This window comes from Asterias rubens, chromosome 2 (assembly GCF_902459465.1).
Source record: "Asterias rubens chromosome 2, eAstRub1.3, whole genome shotgun sequence".
NCBI lineage: Eukaryota > Metazoa > Echinodermata > Asteroidea > Forcipulatida > Asteriidae > Asterias > Asterias rubens.
In genome coordinates, this window is record NC_047063.1 from 21874755 (window position 1) to 21898402 (window position 23648).

The 23648-nt window shown below is 38.4% G+C and overlaps 2 protein-coding genes and 1 long non-coding RNA gene across 3 annotated transcripts; 1 reads left to right on the forward strand and 2 right to left on the reverse strand.

The window, feature by feature from the left end:
* Positions 1 to 593: 593 nt before the first annotated feature.
* LOC117303148 (tripartite motif-containing protein 55-like) lies at positions 594 to 5432 on the reverse strand. The gene is made up of 2 exons (XM_033787267.1): positions 5255 to 5432; positions 594 to 2740 (listed from the first exon to the last, which is right to left on the reverse strand). Exons 1-2 carry the CDS (start codon positions 5409 to 5411, stop codon positions 981 to 983), a joined length of 1917 nt encoding a protein of 638 aa, XP_033643158.1. The 5' UTR covers positions 5412 to 5432; the 3' UTR covers positions 594 to 980.
* Positions 5433 to 9102: 3670 nt separating this feature from the next.
* On the forward strand, positions 9103 to 10679 carry LOC117307174. Its single transcript, XR_004521044.1, has 2 exons — positions 9103 to 9350; positions 10512 to 10679. It is a non-coding gene; the product is annotated as an uncharacterized LOC117307174 (long non-coding RNA).
* Positions 10680 to 18683: 8004 nt separating this feature from the next.
* LOC117303047 (tripartite motif-containing protein 2-like) lies at positions 18684 to 23067 on the reverse strand. Its single transcript, XM_033787103.1, has 2 exons — positions 22882 to 23067; positions 18684 to 20715 (listed from the first exon to the last, which is right to left on the reverse strand). Exons 1-2 carry the CDS (start codon positions 23036 to 23038, stop codon positions 18977 to 18979), a joined length of 1896 nt encoding a protein of 631 aa, XP_033642994.1. The 5' UTR covers positions 23039 to 23067; the 3' UTR covers positions 18684 to 18976.
* Positions 23068 to 23648: the final 581 nt, after the last annotated feature.

Consider the following 23648-nt stretch of genomic DNA (forward strand, 5'->3'; position numbering starts at 1 on the left):
GTGAAAGTCGATCATTTATGATTTATGAACCGATTTGTACGGTTTGAATAGTAACGATTTTTACGTGGATTGTCCGTGGGTTGTGTATTCACATTTTTTACTTTGACTGGGAGTCTTTCGTTTAATAGACCGATTGCGCTACCAATGTTTACATGTGATCACGTGACCTATAGTGGGTAAAGAAAAACACAGCTACACAGTATATAAGACATGGGAAGACTCGAACCGATGGACCATAATTGGCTGTATTTTCAATTAATAACACTTTTAACTAAAAACGGAGCCCTTTTTATCAAGCTGAATATTGTGACATTGATTTATTTGTTTGATGTTTGTTTTTCCCGGTATTCCACTACGGAAGAGGTTTCTTTTGAGAGTATGGTTGTAGACTACGTAAATTACTGAGGTTTGAGCGAGCTCACGCGCCGTGGATTTTGCGTTGTGCACGGCGTGAAGTTGGGCTGTGATAAGGGAGATCGCAAAGTTGTCCGACTCATAGCTGACAGTTATGCCCCCTCTAATCAAATATTTTGAGGGTGAAAATAAAGGGATTTGAATCTTCTGAAAGAAATTTTTTTATTGAAAATATTGGCAGCAAAGTCATTACAATGAGGGCAAAGTAAAACCACACTTTCCGTGCACAAACACATGACATCGTGTGAAAATTCTCTCAATTTCCTATTTGGTGGAACTGTGTTTACCCATTACTGACATTGCTCAGCCTTCGGTAAGGTCTCGTGTTACAAACCCTGGAATCTTCTTCAGTAATTTCGAGAATTTAGTCCTTTTTTGAGCCAAAAATTGCAACAGTAATCATGTCTTTTTAACGCACGTTTATATGCAGTACGCCGAGTTTGTTTACATCCAATACCCACTATAGGTCACGTGACGCACGGAGCGCAATCGGTCTACTAATGTCTACTTTGTGAGCTGTAACTGCTTTGAAAATGTTTTGTTTTCGACCATGACGTCATTGACACTCACACGCGATGCAAGATCTTGACTGAGTACCTTTCAGCCACGATGAGGTCACCGGTAGGAGTAAACGTCATGCCTTGCGGACTGTATAAGCCACGAGCTACATAGCCGATGTGCCTACCTAATGCATCGCAATGATGTATCTCACCGGTTCCCACTGTACCGAAATGAAGAGACACATAGATATCTCCAGCATCGTCGCAGCACACACCAACAAGTGTTACAGGTTTGGAGGGGCTGGAATTGAACACCTCGTTTCCCATGAAATCCAGACAAACTAGTATCATCGTTTTATAGTTTGTGAAGATCAGTCGCTCATTGCTGCTTACAGATAGCCTGCATGGATTGCCTATGTTGGCATGATGTATTATTGTAGAAATAATGGATCCATCCATATTATGGAGAGATATAACCTTTCTCGTACAGTCAGACACTGCAATCCGATCTTTCTTGTCCACAGCGATACCACCGAGCACTGACTGCCCCATGACTTGATTCTGTGATGGTCTGAACTGACGGATATATCGCAGTTCTCTATCATAAACCTTTACATCCGGTCCGTCAATAACCAGAAGCAGGTCATTAGAGGTCACCGCAACATCAAAGGGACATTTTAGTTTACCGTCCTCTGTTCCGCTTTGAACACCCGTCGATTTGTAACTACCCTTTGATGTAAACGTGGATAATAGCAGCCTTTCGTAGTCACAAACGACAATGTCACCATCGCTAAAACAAGCAACGTTTACTGCCCTCTTGAACTCCCCCTCACCTTCCCCTTCTTTACCAATTTTTTTCTTCACCTCCCACTTCTCTTCCTCTAGTATTTCACCGATATCCGCGTCAGTGACGACATCATGACCTTTGAACCCGATGAATGACTTGCTCCGCTGCACTGTTTGAAACTGGAGCTCCTTATGGAACGTCAAGTTGTGCATAACTTTTAGCATGAGGTCCAGCAGCTCAACGTCATTGGCATGCAGCATCAAGTGGTTGACTGAAGCTACGATCTCCTTGCCGACGCTCATCTTTTTATCTTGATTGCTGCTCCGTATGCTCTTAAATTCCTTAATTCTTTCTTGACCGATTTCAGTTACTCTTTCTCGGAGGAGACGAGATTCATTTCTCAATTTAGCGACTTTCTCTTCCTCCTTAGCCAAAATATCTGCAAGAGTCCGGTCGACCATGAGCTGTAATCTCTTCTCTGATTCGTTGATAGAGTTATCCACTCGTTGGAAATGCTTGTGACACTCATCGAACTTCATCAATTCCGCTTCAACCTCTTGACGGAATATTTTAACGCAATCGGTGATCCCGATTAGGGTATGTGCTTGGTGATCGGGCAACGCACATCTGACACACACAAGTAAGTCACACGTGTCGCAATGAAACCACAGTTCCGGGTCAGTGTGTTTCTGGCACTTTGACGATTCAGTTTTAGGTCGCTGATTTGGATCTTCAAGATTGATGACGTCATCAATAAGCGAGCTCAAGAAAAAGCTGTTGAGAAGAGCCGACACTCCCTTAACTGGGATTTTAGTTTTCTCTCTACATTCTGGGCAAATAATAAAACCCGTCTTCGGATTCTGATTGAATACAAGTTTCTGGAGACATTTTTGGCAAAAGCTGTGGTGACAGTTCAGGATTTTCGGATTGATGAACCGTATTAGGCAGATTGGGCATTCGATGAGTTCCTGACTAATCTTGCAAGTGGTTTTAGTGGGAAGTGCAGCTTCGGCCATCTTCAAATATTGAGCTGTCCAGCCTGAAGTAAATAAGTTTAATGCCCATTAGTTCATACAGGGAATAAACAACAATGGAGACACGAGGTAAAATTTGCTGTACTCACAAATAATAATATGCACATTTCCAAGAATCCGTGAAGGTGTTAATTTATTTAACTTACCAGAGGATGAAAAGAAGATGGGAATACGAACATTTGACAGTAATTTTGTTTGTTTTAATTATTTATGTCGTGTTTTTTGTTTAAAAACACTGGGCACCTTTGGTAATATTGTCAAAGATCAGTCTTCTCACTTGGTGTATCTCAACATAATGCATAAAATAACAAACCTGTGAAAGTTTAATCTTAATTAGTCGTCGAAGTTGCGAGATAATAATACAAGAAAAGACATCCTTGTCACATGAAGTTGTTTGCTTTCAGATGCTCGATTTCGAGACGTCAAAATCTAGTTATGAGGTCTCGAAATCAAATTCGTGGAAAGTTACTTCTTTCTCGAAAATTACGTTACTTCAAAGGGAGCCGTTACTCACAATGTTGTATACTATCAACAGCTCCCCATTACTTGTCTACCAAATAAGGTTTTCTGCTAATAATTGTTTTTAGTAATTACCGATAGTGTCAAATTACTTTAATGAATAATGCCACAAAGATTTAATAGTAAAACAAAGTTTATTTCAAATAATGTTGTTGTCCGTTTTATTTGGGAGCTATGTTCGAAAAATGTCAAGGTCAATATTCTACCGGATGATGTTGAGTCTGGCTCACGAACTAGCGATTTTGAAAACAATATTGTTTTTCAAAATCTGATACACAGTGCGGCGTAAAAGTGTCATTATGGAGATTCCGTCCCCAACAGACGAAGAATTGTTCAGAAATGTTGTCCGATAGCGCCCTCTTTTGAATCAGCCTATGAGCCGTTTGGGGGCACAACAATCGGGGACATGCAAAATTACACATTATAAAGTAATGAAGTATTGCGTACGCTTCGTTTACTGAACAATTTTCTTTGTTACTCATATGTTTCCCTTGAACTTTTGATAATGAATAGAACAGTACAACCACTCGTGGGTAAAACCACATAGTTAAAGGCACTGGACACTTTTGGTAGTTAGTCAAGATAATTATTAGCGTTAAAATCTTATATAGAATTTGAGGCATTGCATGGCCAGGTATTATATCAATATATACTTGGTTTGCGGTAACACCATGTGTGTATCTACTTGCCAGGAGGTAGAGCGTATTCTAAGAGAACTGTCTTTATTAACTACTACCCGGGCGGAAGGTACAGAAAATTGGCTGGGACTGCTACTTTAGCTTTACATGATCGTAACTATGGGAACTACCGCGGAGTCAGTTCTTGGATTGGTCTCAACGTTTCGACTGGGTTGCTCTTGTCAGCGTCAAGTTGTTATTACAAACTTACTTAGTAACGAGCAAAGGTGAGCTATTTATATAGTAAAAAAATGCAAGCAACGGCTCCCTCTGAGGTATCGTAGTTTTTGAGACAGCACAATTTCCCATCTCAAGTAATTACGAAGGCTTCAGGCATGGGAGCTATTATTATTAATACATCTGAAAGCACACAAATTAATGTGACTTTGTGCAACAATGGAGTTTTTTTCATTACTCTCTTGCAACTTCGATGACAAATTGAGTTCAAATTTTTTCCTGCATACTGTTGGATTTCGGGACAGAAACAAAAGTTTACAGATTTACAAATAACTTACAGGGTTTACAGAAGGTAATGGTGAAAGACTTCTCTTGAAGTAATTTCCATGAAATGCTTTACTTTTTGAGAAAACATTAAAACAATTATAAATTCTCGATATCGAGAATTACGGATTTATTTAAAACACATGTCATGACACGGCGAAACGTGTGGAAACAAGGGTGTGTTTTCCCGTCATTTTCTCCCGACTCCGATGACCGATTGAGCCTAAATTTTCACAGGTTTGTTATTTTATAAATAAGTTGTTATACACGAAGCGGGGGCCTTTGGACAGTACTATTTACCGAAAGTGTCCAATGGTTTTAATAATACTGGTCTTTGACAACTACTTAATGTGTCCAATGTCTTTGACATCCATTCTTCCGCCCCAAAACGGATACGAGTGTCGCATTTAGTTCTTTGATCAGATATTCCAGTTCAATTGTACTAAAAACCGATGTAACTGCCTGGTTTCATTATATTGACTCGAAAGCTGGTCCCATTATCTGGCTTTTTCAACCAACACGGATCTTCGGACCTTGCCAAGAATGCCAGCAATTATTTATCCCTCATAAAAACGTAACGAGATACCCAGAATAATATTGACGTGTCCTAAATTTTAGTATTGACTTCATATCTGGTTTCAACTGTTTTGACGAAAACAAAAATCATGTTGTGCCAACCGAAAGCAAGATCATAATATCAGATTTTGTGTTTAGTTCAACATTTAAGTTTGCCTAACACTAGGCCTATAGTGTGCGTCAACCATAGAGCTATATATATAGCTCTATGGCGTCAACACATTATTACCCTTGTGCAAGTCCTACCTGAAAATGTAGATACTAACTGTGCTAAACTTCGTATAGGCTTACAGTTAGTCCCCTTTGCTGAACTTAAAGAAGTGGCTGATGGTCGGCAACACTGACTACAAATCTGAAATTGCTCAAAATAAAGTGGAGCTCTTTGCAAACCCTTCTTCTTCATGTGAATGTACAGCGAAATATGATAATGTCTTACCATACACGCAAATGCAGTGGTATTGTTAACACAACTGGAAAAACCCAAGCACTATTAATAAAGCTCAACAGAAAATTGGGCTTTAGAATGTATTCTATGATGGCCTAGTGCAGCCAAAGCAAGCGTAGTATGTTCCTTTATTTGACTTTTTCTTTCGAAGATTGTTGAACTTGGTGTTTGTATTCTTTCGCAGTGAGCCCACACATCGTTGATCATAGAGTGCAGTTACTACATGAAGCGCAGAAATTAACAAGAGCAATTATGTTAACAAGTTCCAAGAGCTCATTAAACCAAGACAGGAATATTTCTGAATGTCAAGAAAAAAACTATTTAAAATCACACATAAATAACATAATGACTAAACAAACAGAATATGGTGGAAGTTTTTTATGGAACACCGTACATTAGCCTCCAAACCTTCGTCAAAACGTCATCAATATGATCATGACATCCCTAATATGGACATGTTTGTGGTACCGACATTGTTAATATTCAAATCGAGCCGACAATGAATCCACCATTCCGACTGGGGGGGGGGGGGGGGTATGCAAGAATGAGTCAATTGTGTTTGATTTTTACGGTACGTGCATTGTAAGTCAATCGCACAAACCGTACAGGCCTGCTCCAGTGCAATTGTCGAATACATGTCTGGCCAAGTGCAAGGATTACCTCATTGTGTTGTTCCTCGCTGGCACATAATCGGGACTCAGAACAACACTTCGTTTATTTAAAAAGTCTGTATTATTTTTGACAAAATTAATAATGAAATACTAAGTGAATAAAAAGGTAGCGATGAGTTCTCCACGGCCGTTTAAAGCCGGCAGGGTCGGCGGCCGTGTGTTAAAAAGCCACATCTTTGAATAAGAGACCCCTTCCCATGAAACATGTATAGCCTCGGCCACAACCCACCGTGCGTGTTTTTAGTCCGTACGTTTTTTGGAGAGGCCACGGCCGCCACGTTTTTCTGAAAACGTGGGGAGGGAGTAGCAAGAGCAGCGATGGAGTACGTCAACTCACGTCACTCGCCCGGTTTGCGCAAGGTGCAAGGGGAAGTACGTGGCCCGCACGCCACGCCTGGCCGTGAGCGGTTGTGTGCATCGTACGTTGCGCACGCGGTAAGTGAGTTGTACATGCTTACAACGTGTTGCTTACATACAACGTACGACAATCTTGCGATCGCCACGTTGTCGTACGGAGGCCGTACTTACACGTGCTGGTGACATACGGTGTCCTTACTCACTCGCATGTTGTAAGTGCGTGCAAATGCGATGAACGTGAGTTTTTCGCCCGACGACAGAGGGGGGGGGGGGGGTTCAGTTTCAGTTCAGAAAGAGGAGGAGAAACAGCAAACAACTAACGGCAGATCAGAAAAGGTATCTAGCTAATGATTTTACATTGTTTCTTAGACTTTGGTGATTTGTTTACCCTAGAAACACACATTTTCTGTCGTCATCTCTTCACTCGCCCATTGCTTTACACGTGTTTTCGCTTGCGTTTTCACAGATTTTGCCCATAAGGTTAATCGCGAATAGCAAAATATCAAGAGAGGGCGCTGTTGAACGCGCGAGTCGTAGAAACTGCATAGAAACCGTCCCATACTCCTTCCCACAATGCATTGCGTTTCTGAATCGCGATCATAGAGAGTTATAGAGAGGTTTCGCGTGACGTCACAATCGTCAGTTGTTGACACCCGCCGCCATGTTGAGTACTATTATCAGCTGGCCTGTAATTAACGTAACGCATAAACGGTGCAAAAATCAAACCAAAGCAGTTCATGTTAAATGTAAATCGTAAGCCAGGAGACCGTGAATATTTTTTCGGCAACCATCGATTATTTTGTACCAAGCGGGGCCTAGCAAAGGACGACAAGGCATGGCTTAAATTAAAATGAGGATACATCGGAATGGGCTTTGGAAGAGAGCATCTCGAAGACAAAGAAGAAGTTGCCTAAACACAGGACAAACAGATCGTCCACGTGTCAACATACTTATAAAAACAATATGAATTTGAAGGAAACATTAATGAAACAATTTTCTTAGACAACCTAGCCCTCTGGTTTCTGACATTTTTTAATATAAATGAAACAAGGGGAACATTAAATAAGACATTATCTTAAAGCATGGAGGAAACCAAGCTTAGCACTCATCAGCTGCCCCAATACAATTTGCTTGTTTTGTTACAGATGTAGACACACAGGTGCATTATAGAGCAGCCAAGATAACATTGACCTAATTTATTTTTAGAGTCTTTTGAGAGGACACTTGAGTTTTGAACTTCCATTCCAGTCCCAAATATGTTTTTGTTCAAGACACTGGACAATATTGGTAATTGTCAAAGACCAATCTTCTCACTTGGTGTATCTCAACATATTTTTATGCAGAACTAAACAAACCTGTGAAAAGTTGCGCTCAATATTGATCGTCGAAGTTGCGAGGTAGCAATAAAAAAAAAAGTCGTGTGCTTTCAGATGCTTGATTTCGAGACCTCAAATTCTAAATCTGAGTTCTCCAAATCAAATTCGTGAAAAATTACTTCTCGAAAATTGCGTTACTTCAGAGGGAGCCGTTTCTCGTAATGTTTTATTCTATCAACAGCTCCCCATTACTCGTTACCAAGTAAGGTTTTATGGTAATAATTATTTTGAGTAATTGCCAATAGTGTCCACTGCTGTAACGTTGTTTTCTCTCTAATTTCACTCTCTTAAATTTAATTTTGACTTGCTTAACACATCTTTGCTTGCTTCAATCTCGTCTTTTGTATATTGAAGTTTTTAAATGTGTACATGACATATAACAAAAAAAATCGGCCTCTGGCCGAGAATATTTTTGTTTTATTGTGAATAAACAATCTATCAATAAATCAAATCCCTATATGCCAACGCATTTTGTCAACGTGAATCACCCCCTTCAAATAGTTGAATCTAAAATATACCAGAGTGCCGATGAAGGCAAGCCAAATACCGCACCACCATTGCCGAAAACAAGTCATACATTTTGCTAAAATCCCAGTTCCGATTTGAACAAAAATATTAAAAAAAACTCAGTGGTGGTACCGTGATGTGGTAGGTAGTTCGTAGCCATGTCCACGTCCATACAAAATAAATAATGTTTCGCAATAAGTGCGGCTTCAAGAGTAAAACTGCAAAAAGTTTGTTTACTTTCACGAGCAAATTTTCCTCATGTGCACCTCAGTCACCCATCCAATATGATTGTATAGTGCATCAATGGATCTAAATGTGCTCAGAGTAACGGTATTTAATAACATCTGGATACGACACTGCTGAGAAAAGTTAAATGTTTGGAGACCAGTCGACAGGTTTGAATTCTGGATCTTTGTTGTTTTAACAATTGTTGTTTTAACGAATGAATTCGTTCGTATTTTTCTCACAGTATCGACCGGCGTTGACTTGGATTATCCGGAGTTAATATTATGTGCTTGAAGTAATTCAATTGTTTTACAAAACAAAATACTGAAAGAAAACCTTCACCAAATATTTGTCTATCGGAGAAAAAAACAAGTTTCTCGGTTAAAAACGTGCGTCTGCTGTTGCGAGCAGACGACGCGTTACCAACAGAAATAGTACTCAACATGGCCGACGGCGCGCACAACGAACTTTTTGCGGGGTCACGCAACCTCTCTATATAGACCTTTTTTTTGTTTACAAACATTGGGGCGAAACCAGCGCATGCGCAGTTTCTGGTTGGCGAGTTACTTTATAAAAATGTCGCCTGACAGTACATGGAGACTTTGGGCTTACAACTTAACAAGTCGCTATAGAATCGTACAGTAATTTCGTGAAGAATTTCAGATTCAGTATGTAGTCAGCGATGACAGTTGTGAGTGCTTGGGTTGTGATTAAAACAACTGGATATGTGGTTCTGCGCAACTGTGTGTATGCATGGCAGGGTAAGCCTCTCTGTCACGTTGACCTTGTTGACGTTCTTTATTAAACGTTTAACTTAGGCAAGCGGGCATTTTAAATTTGTATTTTCATTTAAATTGTTTTTAATTTCAAACTAGGCATAGGGCCTATCTCTGTTATTTTGGGGAACAGCGTAAAAATACGTAGGGACCTACACGTATTTATACCGGACCACTGTTACTGTTATTAATTAGTGTTAGTGTTACTTTAGCCTAGTTGAGTAGTTACTTAGTACGTTGTTATTTTTGTTATATTCGAGAGCCATTGCGGTTTTTATTATGAAATATAATTGCAGTTGAATTGCAAATTGATAGCGGTCCAAATGTAGATCAGGGGAAGGGTAATTTGTTCAGTTCAAAATCACATATTTTGGTAATTCAATTCAGTAACATTTATTTCAATGCTGTCATTCATAAAAATAAAAATAAAAATAAAAAAGTTTCCTCAAGCAAACTCGCCCCACCGGCCAAACTATACATACTGTGGACAATCACTCCATATCCGGATGTACTCCTAGAACTATTGCGGTTTCGTCTGCAATCGTCTCCCATATTGCGGTTTCGTCTGCTATCGTCTCCCGTTACTGGAGACGATAGCAGATGAAACCGAAATAGTTCTAGGAGTAATCCGGATGATGGTAATCTAGCTTACTTGCCCACGAAAATGTCATCCTCGGGCAAGGTCACCCCAATAAATAATATATAAACAGATCATCTCCCAACGCCTGCTGCCTATTCATAATTATTTATTTTCAATTTCATCTATGAATGAAAATAATGTGTGTAAGCAAAATACCGCTTTTCATCCATGAACCCTTTAGTATTAAGCCATTTGACTCACACCACTTCCCAGTCATGATCTTTCCGAGTTTTCATTATAAAAAAACAAACACTTTAAGTTTGCTTCAGTGACCATGGCGACTTGAGAAATAATTTACAGTTAATCCAAGCCAGGGGGCGACTTTGCCGGGGGTCGACAATGCTAGGGGCGAAGCTTGCCAGGGGGCGCCTTTGTTGAAGGTACATTTTTCGGGGCGGTCTTGTTTCCTAGGTTGAGAGTTGTCAATAGATGTAGATTTGGGCACAAAACCTATAGGCTACCAAATTAATAACAAGTCCTGCTTTTTCTTTTTGCTTTTTAATCAGCCTTGGAGAAGCGTGTAGTCTATATTGCGGCAATACTGTTCAAGTTGGAGGCAGCAAATCGGCTGGAGTATACGACCCAGGCCTGCACTGAGAAAGCATCCATATGGAACCAAGATTTTCTCAAAGGAACAGGGCTCGAACCATGTACTGTCAAAGATCTTCATTTTGTTAGGATTCAAGTACTTTTTCAAAATTATTTTTGTGACATTGTTCTTCTCATTTCTCAAAAACTACAGCACCTCAGTAAGTAATATTTTAAGGGAGGCTTTCTACTATCATTATCTTCAAACTGTGGAAGTGTAATGTAAATTTGTGGACATTGTGTTTTGTGTTAGAAAAGAGCACATAGACCCTTTAAACCACGTTATGACAGGTGTGGACGGGTCAGGTCAGTAAAATCTAACGTGGATGTCACTTTAAAAGCCACTCTAGAAATTAACCCAGACGCTTGTATATTTTCTCTCGTTCCAAAAGAAGATGATAAGGAAACAGTCACCTTCAGAAAATGAAAATAACATGAAAATTAGGCGGGAACAACAATAAAGAAGGTCCAACAATAAGATCAAGCTGTGTGCACAAAAATATTAATTTCATTTTTTGAAGCAGTTCAAATAAATGTACAGTTTTTTAATATGTTTTAAATACATTTGTTCCTCATAGAGGTTAAAGGCACTGGACACAGTTGGTAGTTACTCAAACTAATTGTTAGCATAAAACTAACTTGGTAACAAGCTATTTCATATTAAATTTTGATGGCAAACCCATTCAATGATCAATGTATCATATGAAAGTTGATAACTTTTCCTACCCCTACCAAATAGCAATGTACCACATTGAGAGGGGCTATCTCGCCTGTCCTGCAGTTGTGCATGGAACTATAAACTAATGACTAACCCACCACTCGGTGACCTACACCCTGGGCACCCTCGCATCTACATCCTGGAAGGGCATGTCCATGCCTGGGCTGTAGGTTATCATGTGGTGGGTTCATCAGTTAATATTTCCATGCACAGCCGCAGGACAGATGAGATAGCCCCTTTAATTTGTGACCTTAAATTTTGACCAAACTATGGCAATGCATCTTTAAAAACAAATTTATTAGTGTAGTACTTGCACATATTTTTTAACAAAGATAATTTATTCCACCTTTAATCTTGAAGTCTAAATATGTATAATTTTAACAAATTATATTTTACATCTAAATAATTTATAATAAATAAATTTAGATAATATGAATAAATAATTTAAAACGAATACAACCGTGTTTGTATCCTGATTTGATTTGGTTTGTGAATGTGCATGCATGATCAATTACTGTAGGGCCTTTTTAGACATCATAGAAACAAATTGAAATCCACAAATATTTGATTTATTGTGTTGTAGCTGCAGCTGAATGTCAAAATTAAACCTGCATCAACCCATAATAGTAATACATGTAACCAGTTTTTATGGAGTGCTTTTCACACCCATAGGGCGTCTCAAAGCACTTCCAACATTATTCCTCCTGGTCATCACTGTGCATTAATTCAGTTCTCAAACCATCTCAGCTCCATGAGAAGTATACAGCATGTGAAACAATAACAAATAATTGTATGTGCTACTCGGCTCAATCAATCACAAGAACCATCTCTGCCATCACAGGTATCGATTTACCCTGGGTGGAGAGAAGCAATTAAAGTTAAGTGTCTTGCTCAAGGAAACAAGTGTCACGACAAGGATTCGAACCCACACTGCTGAACAGAAGCACCAGAGCTAGTCTATTTAAACCTTGTTTCCTCTTTACCCACATAATTCTATTTAACAAGTGTTGTGATGTAGAGTAGCTGTCTGTTTGTGCTCGAAGTTTGAGATCTGATGTGTGTTGTGTAAACAATTCAAAACAGTTGATTATTACTGTAGCTTTCCTCAATTTAATTTATTTCTTGAAAGCTTTTGGAAGATATCTTCTTGCTGTGTGTCTGTTAGGCCATGTGATCAATGGATTCAAGCAAGACGACATGTTTTTTATCCACAAACTAAATATTTAAGAAGCACTCGATCTCATCGTAAGCCTCCTTCTCCCGACTAGGCCATCCATTGACTTGTCTTGACCCCAAGTCGAGTTGTCCGATGGTTGAATAAATCATCCGTCGAGTTGTCCGAACCGTTGAGTTGTCTGAACCATCGAGTTGTCCGAACGGACAAGTTGTCCAGCGGACGAGTTGTCTGGTCTCCGTTCTCCTGGTCACAAGGCGGACATGGGTTCGGGTTATTACAATGTATCTTTAACAGGCTGACTAAATAATGGTGGTGATTAAGCTTTCCTGTCTAGTTTCTCCTTAGAGGGCTCTTGTGTTAGTGTTCCTGGTATTACTCCATTGCTGTATAAAACAAATTAAAGAAGAAAACAAAATAAAAGGTTGTGATAACCTCTGTAGTAAAGCCTCAAAGTAGTATACAGAAAAAAAGTCTTATTCCATACATACCTATAAATTAATTATTATAATGGAAGTGTAGGAATAATAACCTAAGGAATTTAGACCCTTTGTTCATTGTTTCCACCAGGTGTAGAACCAACCGATAACTAAACTAGCCTAATTCCTTCCTTAATTAATTACCTGAACAAAATTTTGAACATGTAAAAACTAAACGTTAAATAAAGTAGGCCCCTTCCATTCTGACTTTTGAAACGACCAGTTCATTGGCAAGTGACGGTAACCCTTCTTTATACTTTGCGAGCAAAATGTGGATACATGAAAATGTGTGATACTCGTGTTGTGGGACTGTGTGTGAAAATGAAAGAAAAAATGCACTATTCTCTATATAATTCTCTAAACCATTTTTGGGAGGTAGATGGAACAGGAAGAAAATGTGTGATGTCTCAAATTTATTATTATGATTGAATGAGAAAACTGGCAGTTCTATGTGACATTGTTTCCAATATGAATAATCCAACCATCGAGGAAAACGCTAACTAACAACATAGACTAGAGTCTGTACTTGCTAACAATAACACGGAAATAATGAATGATTTACCATACCAGATACAAAGTGGTCACACCATGCATGCATGCATGCATTATCCGGTCATCATCATGATCATGTCGTGAAGGTTGCCTGTTGCGCTGGCGGACGTGTTTCGGCATCTATCCACGCTTTATTTTGATCCTGAAACTTGTCAACTTCAGGGAAGCGAAAGAACTTTAACCCTTCTTTTGATCCGAACCAATTTTTGCAGCAACAGCGGCTAAGAACCATGATTATTCGACTGTAAAGTTCGTATCTGTATACATTCACACACAAGTAAACAAACTTTTGCCAACCAAAATGGCGGAATTGTTTTGTCACGTGACTCGTGACGTGTCAAAAGAAAGGTCTATATAAGAACTAGAGGGCGCACTGGCAAATACCATTGCGCAAGCGCAGACTGTTGAATGAGGTGCATTGTGGGATATATATGGTTCAAATTTGGATACCAGCTAGACCACAATGCACCAAATTCCAAGCTTTACGCGCGCGCCCCAGTATTTGCGAAAAGGTCTATGCGCGCAGGCGGCCATTTTCTAAGTTGACAAAACTGGCATCTCACAGCGTGTGTTTGTGCGGCCATTATTTGTAAGTTGAACAAACAACATAGCGTGAGCGTTCAATAAAAAAAAGCTCAAACGTGTATTTCATATTCAACGCGCGTGCAGAATGACGCGCTTGTCATCTTGCGGTCCCGTGGCGTTTGTGCACGAAGCATCACTCGTGCGCCCTCTAGTTCTTATAATATAACTCTATAGACCTTTCTTTTGCAACGTCACAGCCCGAGTTTTTGCCAACCCAGATTGGAAAACTATGGAAAGCCATATGTGCAAATCAAGAAAAGATCGATATTTTTTTGTAACAATGAACCAAATTTGTTCATTTTGTTTAAAACAAAACAACTAATTATGAGAGGTATTTTATTTAATTGAAAGTTTGAAGAAAATGTTGAATTTTGTTAAAACATCTGTTTTTACGATTTAATGATTTACTAACATTCGGCCGACCATGCCAACCAATGCGGTTTGTTTATCAACAAAAGAAAGGTCTATGTAATACGGATTATTAGTATTAGCTGAACACAAAGCTAACACATTTGTTTACAAAACATTCACCAATACACGCAATGCAGATTAAAATACATTCCAGCTTACAAGACACAATTATGGTGGCACAAAAGATGAACACTTTACAAAACACTATAATGTTGTATAGTTTACTTTGCTTTATAAGTTGGAAGTTAAAAGAACTACAGTCGGTTGATCGCATTGTGTCTTTGATTAACCGTTATTGAACATTTGAAACATTTTTACTTGTGTAGTACAACAAGCAATTACAACCAGTTTGCAATTTTGATTTGAAAATTGTAAGGGCATTGTAGCCAAATATATCTTTCTTAACATTTTTACGTTTTTAATTATACGTTTTTATTACTCTTAATATTAAACTATTGGTTATATTTTCTATAACATAGAGTTATTTTGTTAGTATAAAACCTTTTGAGAACCATTTAACTTCAAAGTCATCATAGTTATGGAAAAGTATATCAGATTTTATCCCCGAATCTTCTCAGATTGTATATTCCTACTATGGGATTGATTCTCATGCATGGAGATTGTTCGCTCCGGATTTTTAGGCAACTTCTTATGAATTCATCAAACTGTTCCAAAAACCAAAGGTTTACTTTGACTTTAACTGTTTCCAAATGTCCATTTATCATCAAAGGCACGCTAATTAGAATTAACCCCATACATGTTTGTCCTATCTGCCCATTCAGCAGGTACCTGAATCATTGGACTACTCGACTTTAATAGTTGCTGTCAATTGTATAGTGCTGCAAGCCCCAACACAGGCAACCAGTGCAACGAGTGCTCTATTGCGAAAGACGGCAAGGGCGCCATTTTGGTAAGCATCATCTTTCGTTTTAACATTGACAAATTCGAGTGAGGCTCTGTAGTCGACCATGGTTGATTTTACTGGTATCCTGGATGTTTTGATTGCAAAATGGAACATTGACCAGTGGTTGACAAAAATGGTCGCCACCCGAAATCGCTCCTGTAACAGTGCGCCTCTAATGGTCGTGGTATCATGGCGATGCACATCTGCCGAAAGAGGGGGCCATAACACTCTATCGACACCATTTTGTAATGATTTGGGGGTTGAAAAAAGAATTGACTAGAGTGGGATTCGAACCAACGACCTCCGGATTAACGTGCCGGCGCTCTACCAAGCCCAACCAAGTCAGACCAACCAATGATGAATTTTTGATCATCAGCTCGTTAATATAGTTTTAACCAAAAAGTTTTATCCAACAACAATACGCCCCCTAAGTTAAAACAAATTAAAAACAAAACATTATAGTTATAATAAAAGTGGGAATTTCCACAAGCCACTAAATACAGAGAATGCAGTTATCGTTGTTTCTAAATGATCATCGATTGTGGTGTTAGTTCTACTGATACTCCATAACACAACCACCAATACATGCATTTTACAAGCTCTCGATATTAGAATAGAAAAAAACTAGAGTCTACAATAGCCTACAAGCTTTCCGTTTAAAGCCATTACACACTTTCGGTAAACAGTATTGTCCAAGTCCCACACTTCGTGTATCACAACTTATACATAAAATAACAATCCTGTGGAAATTTAGGCTCAATCGAACATCGGAGTCGGGAGAAAATAACGGGAAAACCCACTCCTGTTTTCGCGCGTTTCGCCGTGTCATGACATGTGTTTATAACAAATCCGTAATTCTCGCTAACGAGAATTTATATTGTTTTACCGTTTTCTCAAAAAGTAAAGCATTTCATTGACTAATATTTCAAGAGAAGTCTTTCAGCATTACCTTCTGTAAACCCTGTAAATTATTTGTAAATCTGGTTTTTTTCTGTACCGAAAGGGTCCATGGCTTTAATACAAACTATTGCTGATATTAGGTAGCCTTATGTTTAATAACTAATGAATTAATATTACTGCCATGTCTGTATCTGCATCATGTCGTTTCTATTGTTTTTACCAAGGCATGTCTGAACTAAAAAACTCTATATTAATAAGCAAAATTTTATCATTTGTTTAAGAAGAATATCAGCTCCTACTTCTAATCGTTTAATATTGACTATAAATTATTATTTTCTTTCAATCAATAAGTCGTTACATTATATATGGTTTAAAAAAACCAAGCTTATCAAAAAAGTAAAATTCCACAACATAAAACCACCAAGAAATGCTTTTTACGAGCTCTCGATATAGAATAAAATAATTAGAGTGTACACTCTACGAGCCTTCTGCTTAAAACGAAGTATAGCTGATATTATAGGTAGTCTTATAAGTTTAACTAGTTAGTATTACTGGCATTTATGCAGGTGCATGATGTATAATAGGGGGAGCACTAGCATGTCCGCTGTTTCCCAATAAATGTCTGAACCATCACTCTACATTAAAGGAACACGTTGCCTTGGATCGGTCGAGTTGGTCTTTGAAAAGACCGTTTGTTATAAAAATGCATATGGTTAGAAAGATGATGTAAAAGTAGAATACAATGATCTACACAAATATGCCTCGAAATTGCGTGGTTTTCTTTTTACCTCGTCCAATAACACGGTCGGCCATTTATGGGAGTCAAAATTTGGACTCCCATAAATGGCCGACCGTGATAGTTCGCGACGTAAAAAGAAAACCGTGCAATTTTGAGTGATACTTGTGTGGATCATTATATTCTACTTTTAAAACATCTTTCTAACCATATATATTTCATAACAAACGGTTTCAAACGCTTTTTATAGACCAACTCGTCCGATCCAAGGCAACGTGTTCCTTTAAAATGATAGCAACTTTTCGAAAGAGAATAATATAAGCTGTTACTTTCAATCGCTGAATAATTGTTACTCAGTGTCTTTTTTTTTAAATCTTTGCTTTGCTTGTTCTTTTCAGCGAACTTGTTTGCAAGCAAATGTAAATGGCAAAGCTTAAGTCAACTTGAAACTGTGAAAGTAGTTAAAAGCAGTGGACACTATTGAATTACTCAAAATAAATATTACCATAAAACCTTACTTGGTAACGAGTAATGGGGAGAGGTTGGTAGTATAAAACATTGTGAGAAACGGCTGACGTAGTTTTCGAGAAAGAAGTAATTTTCCACGAACTTGATTTCGAGACCTCAAGTTTAGAATAACTACTTATAGTGTTTGGGGGTTTTTTTTAGTTTTTTTTTTTAGGAGGGGTTGCATTATTACAGTAAAAAATAATAATATAAGTAAATCGAAGGAGTAAAAGTAGGTTAATAGGTAATTAGGTGTTCGGATAACAGCCAAAAAACTGTTCGTCCTTTTTTAATTTTTATTATCTTTGCTTATCTTTTCAGCGAACTTGTTTGCAGGTAAATGTAAATGGCGAAGCTTAAATCAACTTGAAACTGTGAAAGTAGTTAAAATAATGAACCGGCATTGTATAAGAGCTATAATAATGTACAATTATTGAAGCCAGGATTTGTAACATCAACAAAATTTATTAAGATTGCATTTTGATAACGTCATCAAGTGTCACATGACGTCACTTTAAAGGAGCACTTTTCAAAGAAATATATTTGTTATAAGGACAAACAAAATGTGCCATCAAGTTTAACACTGTGCATGTATTCCAGCCGGAATGTTTTACATTTAAAGTCACCTGGAAATATATATATTTTTTTTTCAAACATAAGAGTCTATGCTTACGAACAATAAAACAATTTTTTTAATAATTGTTTGTCACGATTTATATGTTTAAAAAAATATATAAAGTTGTTTGGGGGGCTGACTCCGCCTACCCCTTTTGTGACGTCAATCGAGGCAGATTTGCCTGCAATGCGTATAGTAAACACACGTGCAAAGTACATGTACGTCCAAGTCGTGAGTTGGTACATTTCAAAAAGTGTTTTTCTGCATTCAGCAGCAATACACCTGGTCGGCATTGCCGGAAAAAAATACATTTTTTTTTTTTGAAACGTACAAACTCACGACTTGGTCCGTACATGTACTTGGCAATTGTGTTTACTCTACGCATTACAGGCAAAGTCTGCCTCGATTGACGTTACGAACAGCGCCCTCTCTGGTCGGGGTCTACTCTGAAATTTGTAAATAACATAAGAACTGATTTTTTTAAACCTTAGTTAACTGTTTATTCACATTCCAATCATCAAAACACATATATTAGTGACAAAAGCTTTATTTTGAAAAAATACCACTTCCAGGTGACTTTAAACACATCCTAATAAAATGACGTCATCGTTGTCAAATGACGTCGCCTTAATGTGCAGTTTAACATGATCTATATCTTTATAATTTGCCCAACATTGCATTATTCAAGCCGATTTGTGTAGAAATGCACCTCTTATTTATGGTTGACTTTATGGTTAATTATTATTGTCTAACTTTGTGAGCTGTAACTGCTTTGTAAATGTTTTGTTTTCGACCATGAGTTCATTGATGCAAGATCTTGACTGAGTACCTTTCAGCCACGATGAGGTCACCGGTAGGAGTAAACGTCATGCCTTGCGGACTGTATAAGCCACGAGCTAAACAGCCGATGTGCTCACCTGATGCATTGTAATGATGTATCTCACAAGGTCCCCGTTCACCACAATGAACAGACACACAGAAGTATCCAACATCGTCGCAGCACACACCAAGAGGTTTTGCAGGTTTGCCGCCAATGGAGGTGCTGATATTGAACACCTCGTTTCCCATGAAATCCACACAAACTAGTTTCATGTTGTGGTAGTTTGTGAAGATCAGTCGCTCATAGCTGCTTACAGATAGCCCGCATGGATTGCCTATTTCGGCATGATGTATTGAAGAAATGATGGATCCATCCATATTATGGAGAGATATAACCTTTCTCTTTAAGTCAACCACCGCAATCCGATCTTTCTTGTCCACAACGATACCACCGAGAGTTGACTGCCCCGCGACTTGATTCTGTGATGGCCGGAACTGACGGATATATCGCAGTTCTCTATCATAAACCTTTACATCCGGTCCGTCAATAACCAGAAGCAGGTCATTAGAGGTCACCACAACATCAAAAGGACGTTTTAGTTTACCATCCTCTGTTCCGCTTTGAACACCCGTTGATTTGTAACTACCCTTTGATGTAAACGTGGATAATAGCCTTTCGTAGTCACAAACGACAATGTCACCATCGCTAAAACAAGCAACGTTTACTGCCCTCTTGAACTCCCCCTCACCTTCCCCACATTTACCAAACTCTGTCTTTACCTCCCATTCCACTAGTATTTCACCGATATCCGCGTCAGTGACATCATGACACTTGAACCTGATGAATGACTTTTTCCGCTGCACTGTTTGAAACTGGAGCTCCTTATGGAACGTCAAGTTGTGCATAACTTTTAGTTTGAGGTCCAGCAGCTCAACGCCATCGGCATGTAGCATCAAGTGGTTGACTGAAGCTACGATCTCCTTGCCGACGTTCATCTTATCTTGATTGCTGCTCCGTATGCTCTTAAATTCCTTAATTCTGTCTTGACCGATTTCAGTGACTCTTTCTCGGAGGAGACGAGATTCATTTCTCAATTTAGCGACTTTCTCTTCCTCCTTAGCCAAAATATCTGCAAGAGTCCGGTCGACCATGAGCTGTAATCTCTTGTCTGATTTGTTGATAGAGTTATCCACTTGTTGGAAATGCCTGTGACACTCATCGAACTTCGCTTCAACCGCTTGACGGAAAGATTTAACGCAATCGGTGGTCTTAGTTAGATTATGGTCTTTGTGATCGAGAAACGCACATATGACACACATTAGTAAGTCACACGTGTCGCAATGACACCGCAGTTCCTGGTCAGTGTGTTTCTGGCACTTTGACGATTCAGTTTTAGGTCGCTGATTTGGACCTTCAAGATTGATGACGTCATCAATAAGCGAGCTCAAGAAAAAGCTGTTGAGAAGAGCCGACACTCCCTTAACTGGGATTTTAGTTTTCTCTCTACATTCTGGGCAAATAATAAAACCCGTCTTCGGATTCTGATTGAATACAAGTTCCTGGAGACATTTTTGGCAAAAGCTGTGGTGACAGTTCAGGATTTTCGGATTGATGAACCATTTTAGGCAGATTGGGCATTCGATGAGTGCCTGGCTAATCTTGCAAGTGGTTTTAGTGGGAAGTGCAGCTTCGGCCATCTTCAAATATTGAGCTCTCCAGTCTGAAGTAAATAAGTTTAATGTTCATTACTTCATACAGGGAGTAAACAACAATGGAGACACTATAGGTAAAGTTTGCTGTACTCACAAATAATAATAATTTATGCACATTTCCAAGAATCCGTGAAGGTGTTAATTAGTGACTTGCCAGAGGGTGAAAACAAGATGGAAATACGAAAATTTTACAGTAATTTTGTTTGTGTTCATGGTTTTATTTATTCATGTCGTGTTTTTTTTATTTAAAAACACTGGACACCTTTGGTAATTGTCAAAGACCAGTCTTCTCACTTATGCATAAAATAACAACCCTGTAAAAGTTTAACCTCAATTGGTCGTCGAAGTTGCGAGATAATAATAAAAGAAAAGACGTCCTTGTCACACGAAGTTGTTTGCTTTCAGATGCTCGATTTTGAGAAGTGAAAATATAATTACGAGGTCTCAAAATCAAATTCGTGTAAAGTTACTTCTTTCTCGAAAACTACGTTACTTCAGAGGGAGCCGTTTCTCACAATGTTTTATACTATCAACAGCTCCCCATTAATTGTTTACCAAGTAAGGTTTTATGCTAATAATTATTTTCAAGAAATTATACCGATAGTGTTCAGTTCCTTTAAGTGAATAGTTCCACAAAGATATATGTAGTAGTTAAAAAAATAGTTATTTCAAACAATGTTGTTGTCCGTTTTATTTGGGAGCTATGTTCGAAAAAAATGTCAAGGTCAATGTTCTACCGGATGATGTTGAGTCTGGCTCACGAACTAGCGATTTTGAAAACAATATTGTTTTTCAAAATCTGATACACAAAGCGGCGTAAAAGTGTCATTATGGAGATTTCGTCCGAAACAGACAACGAATATTGTTCAGTAACGTTGTCCTACAGCGCCCTCTTTTGAATCAGCCATATGAGCCGTTTGGGGGCACAACAATCGGGGGACATGCAAAATGACACATTATAAAGTAATCATTTACGCTTCATTTACTGAACAATTTTCTTTGTTACTCATATGTTTCCCTTGAACTTTTGATAATGAATAGAACAGTACAACCATTCGTGGGTAAAACCACATAGTTAAAGGCACTGGACACTTTTGGTAGTTAGTCAAGATAATTATTAGCATTAAAATTCATATAGGATTTGAGGCATTGCATGGTGCGGTATCAATATATATATTTGGTTTGCGACAACACCATGTGTGTATCTACTTGACACGAGGTAAAGTTTATTATGAACTGTCTTTTTTTAACTACTACCCGGGCGGAAGGTATAGAAAATTGGCTAGGACTACTACTTTAGCTTTACATGATCGAAACTGTAGGAACTACAACGTTTCGACTAGCTTGCTCTTGTCATCGTCAAGTTATTATTACAAACTTACTTAGTAACGAGCAAAGGTGAGCTATTTATACAGTAAAATATTGCAAGAAAAGGCTCATCTGAGGTATCGTAGTTTTTAAAATAGCAAAATTTTCCATCTCAAGTAATTATGAAGGCTTCAGTCATGGGAGCTATTAATATTAATGCATCTGAAAGCACAGAAATAAATGTGACTTTGTGCAACAATGGTGTTTTTTCATTACTCTCTTGCAACTTCGATGACAAATTGAGTCCAAATTTTCACAGATTTTCTTTCATGCATATTGTTGGGACACACCAATTGTACTGGTCTTGACAACTGCTGAATGTGTCCAATGTCTTTGACATCCATTCTTCCGCCCCAAAACGGATACGAGTGTCGCATTTAGTTCTTTGATCAGATATTCCAGTTCAATTGTACTAAAAACCGATGTAACTGCCTGATTTCAGTTACATCGACAGTTATATTGACTCGAAAGCTGGTCCCATTATCTGGCTTTTTCAACCAACACGGATCGCCGGACCTTGCCAAGAATGCCAGCAATTATTTACCCCTCATCAAAACGTAACGAGATACCCAGAATAATATTGACGTGTCCTAAATTTTAGTATTGACTTCATATCTGGTTTCAACTGTTTTGACGAAAACAAAAATCGTGTTGTGCCAACCGAAAGCAAGATCATAATATCAGATTGTGTGTTTAGTTCAACATTTAAGTTTGCCTAACACTAGGCCTATAGTGTGCGTCAACCATAGAGCTATATATATAGCTCTATGGCGTCAACACATTATATACCCTTGTGCAAGTCCTACCTGAAAATGTAGATACTAACTGTGCTAAACTTCGTATAGGCTTACAGTTAGTCCCCTTTGCTGAACTTAAAGAAGTGGCTGATGGTCGGCAACAATGACTACAAATCTGAAATTGCTCAAAATAAAGTGGAGCTCTTTGCAAACCATACTTCTTCATGTGAATGTACAGCGAAATATGATAATGTCTTACCATACACGCAAATGCAGTGGTATTGTTAACACAACTGGAAAAACCCAAACACTATTAATAAAGCTCAATAGAAAATTGGGCTTTAGAATGTATTCTATGATGGCCTAGTGCAGCCAAAGCAAGCGCAGGATGTTCCTTTATTTGACTTTTTCTTTCGAAGATGTGTTTGTTGAACTTGGTGTTTGTATTTCTTCGCAGTGAGCCCACACACCGTTGATCATAGAGTGCAGTTACTTACTTGAAGCGCAGAAATTAACAAGGCAAACCCACTTCCAATCGTAATTTTGTATTAATATTAATAGTGGGCAATGTTGACTCGGTAATGTATGCCTTATAATTAACAATGTTTGTTTTTCTTTGTGAATGGACAGGCATTTGGGGTCTTTAAACTTCCCGATGATACTCTGCCCAGTATCAATGAGTGAAATTCCGCGGCTAGTCTTTTTCCGTGGAAGGCCTTTGTGGAACCTGTTACAGTTCAGTGTAAAGTGCCTTGGATGGTCTAAATAATTAAGCAAGGCGACTTTTTGCACATTTGGGGGTAGAATTCTCATTGGTTAATTTTACGTTTCAAGAG

Bases quoted from the DNA above. Each gene is read 5' to 3' on its own strand.
- LOC117303148 (XM_033787267.1), bottom strand. From the start codon at position 5,411: ATGAAGAAGAAGGGTTTGCAAAGAGCTCCACTTTATTTTGAGCAATTT. The intron at 2,741-5,254 runs GTAGGACTTGCA...TATTTACTTCAG, and splicing joins GTTAGTATCTACATTTTCAG to GCTGGACAGCTCAATATTTG.
- LOC117303047 (XM_033787103.1), bottom strand. From the start codon at position 23,038: ATGAAGAAGTATGGTTTGCAAAGAGCTCCACTTTATTTTGAGCAATTT. The intron at 20,716-22,881 runs GTAGGACTTGCA...TATTTACTTCAG, and splicing joins GTTAGTATCTACATTTTCAG to ACTGGAGAGCTCAATATTTG.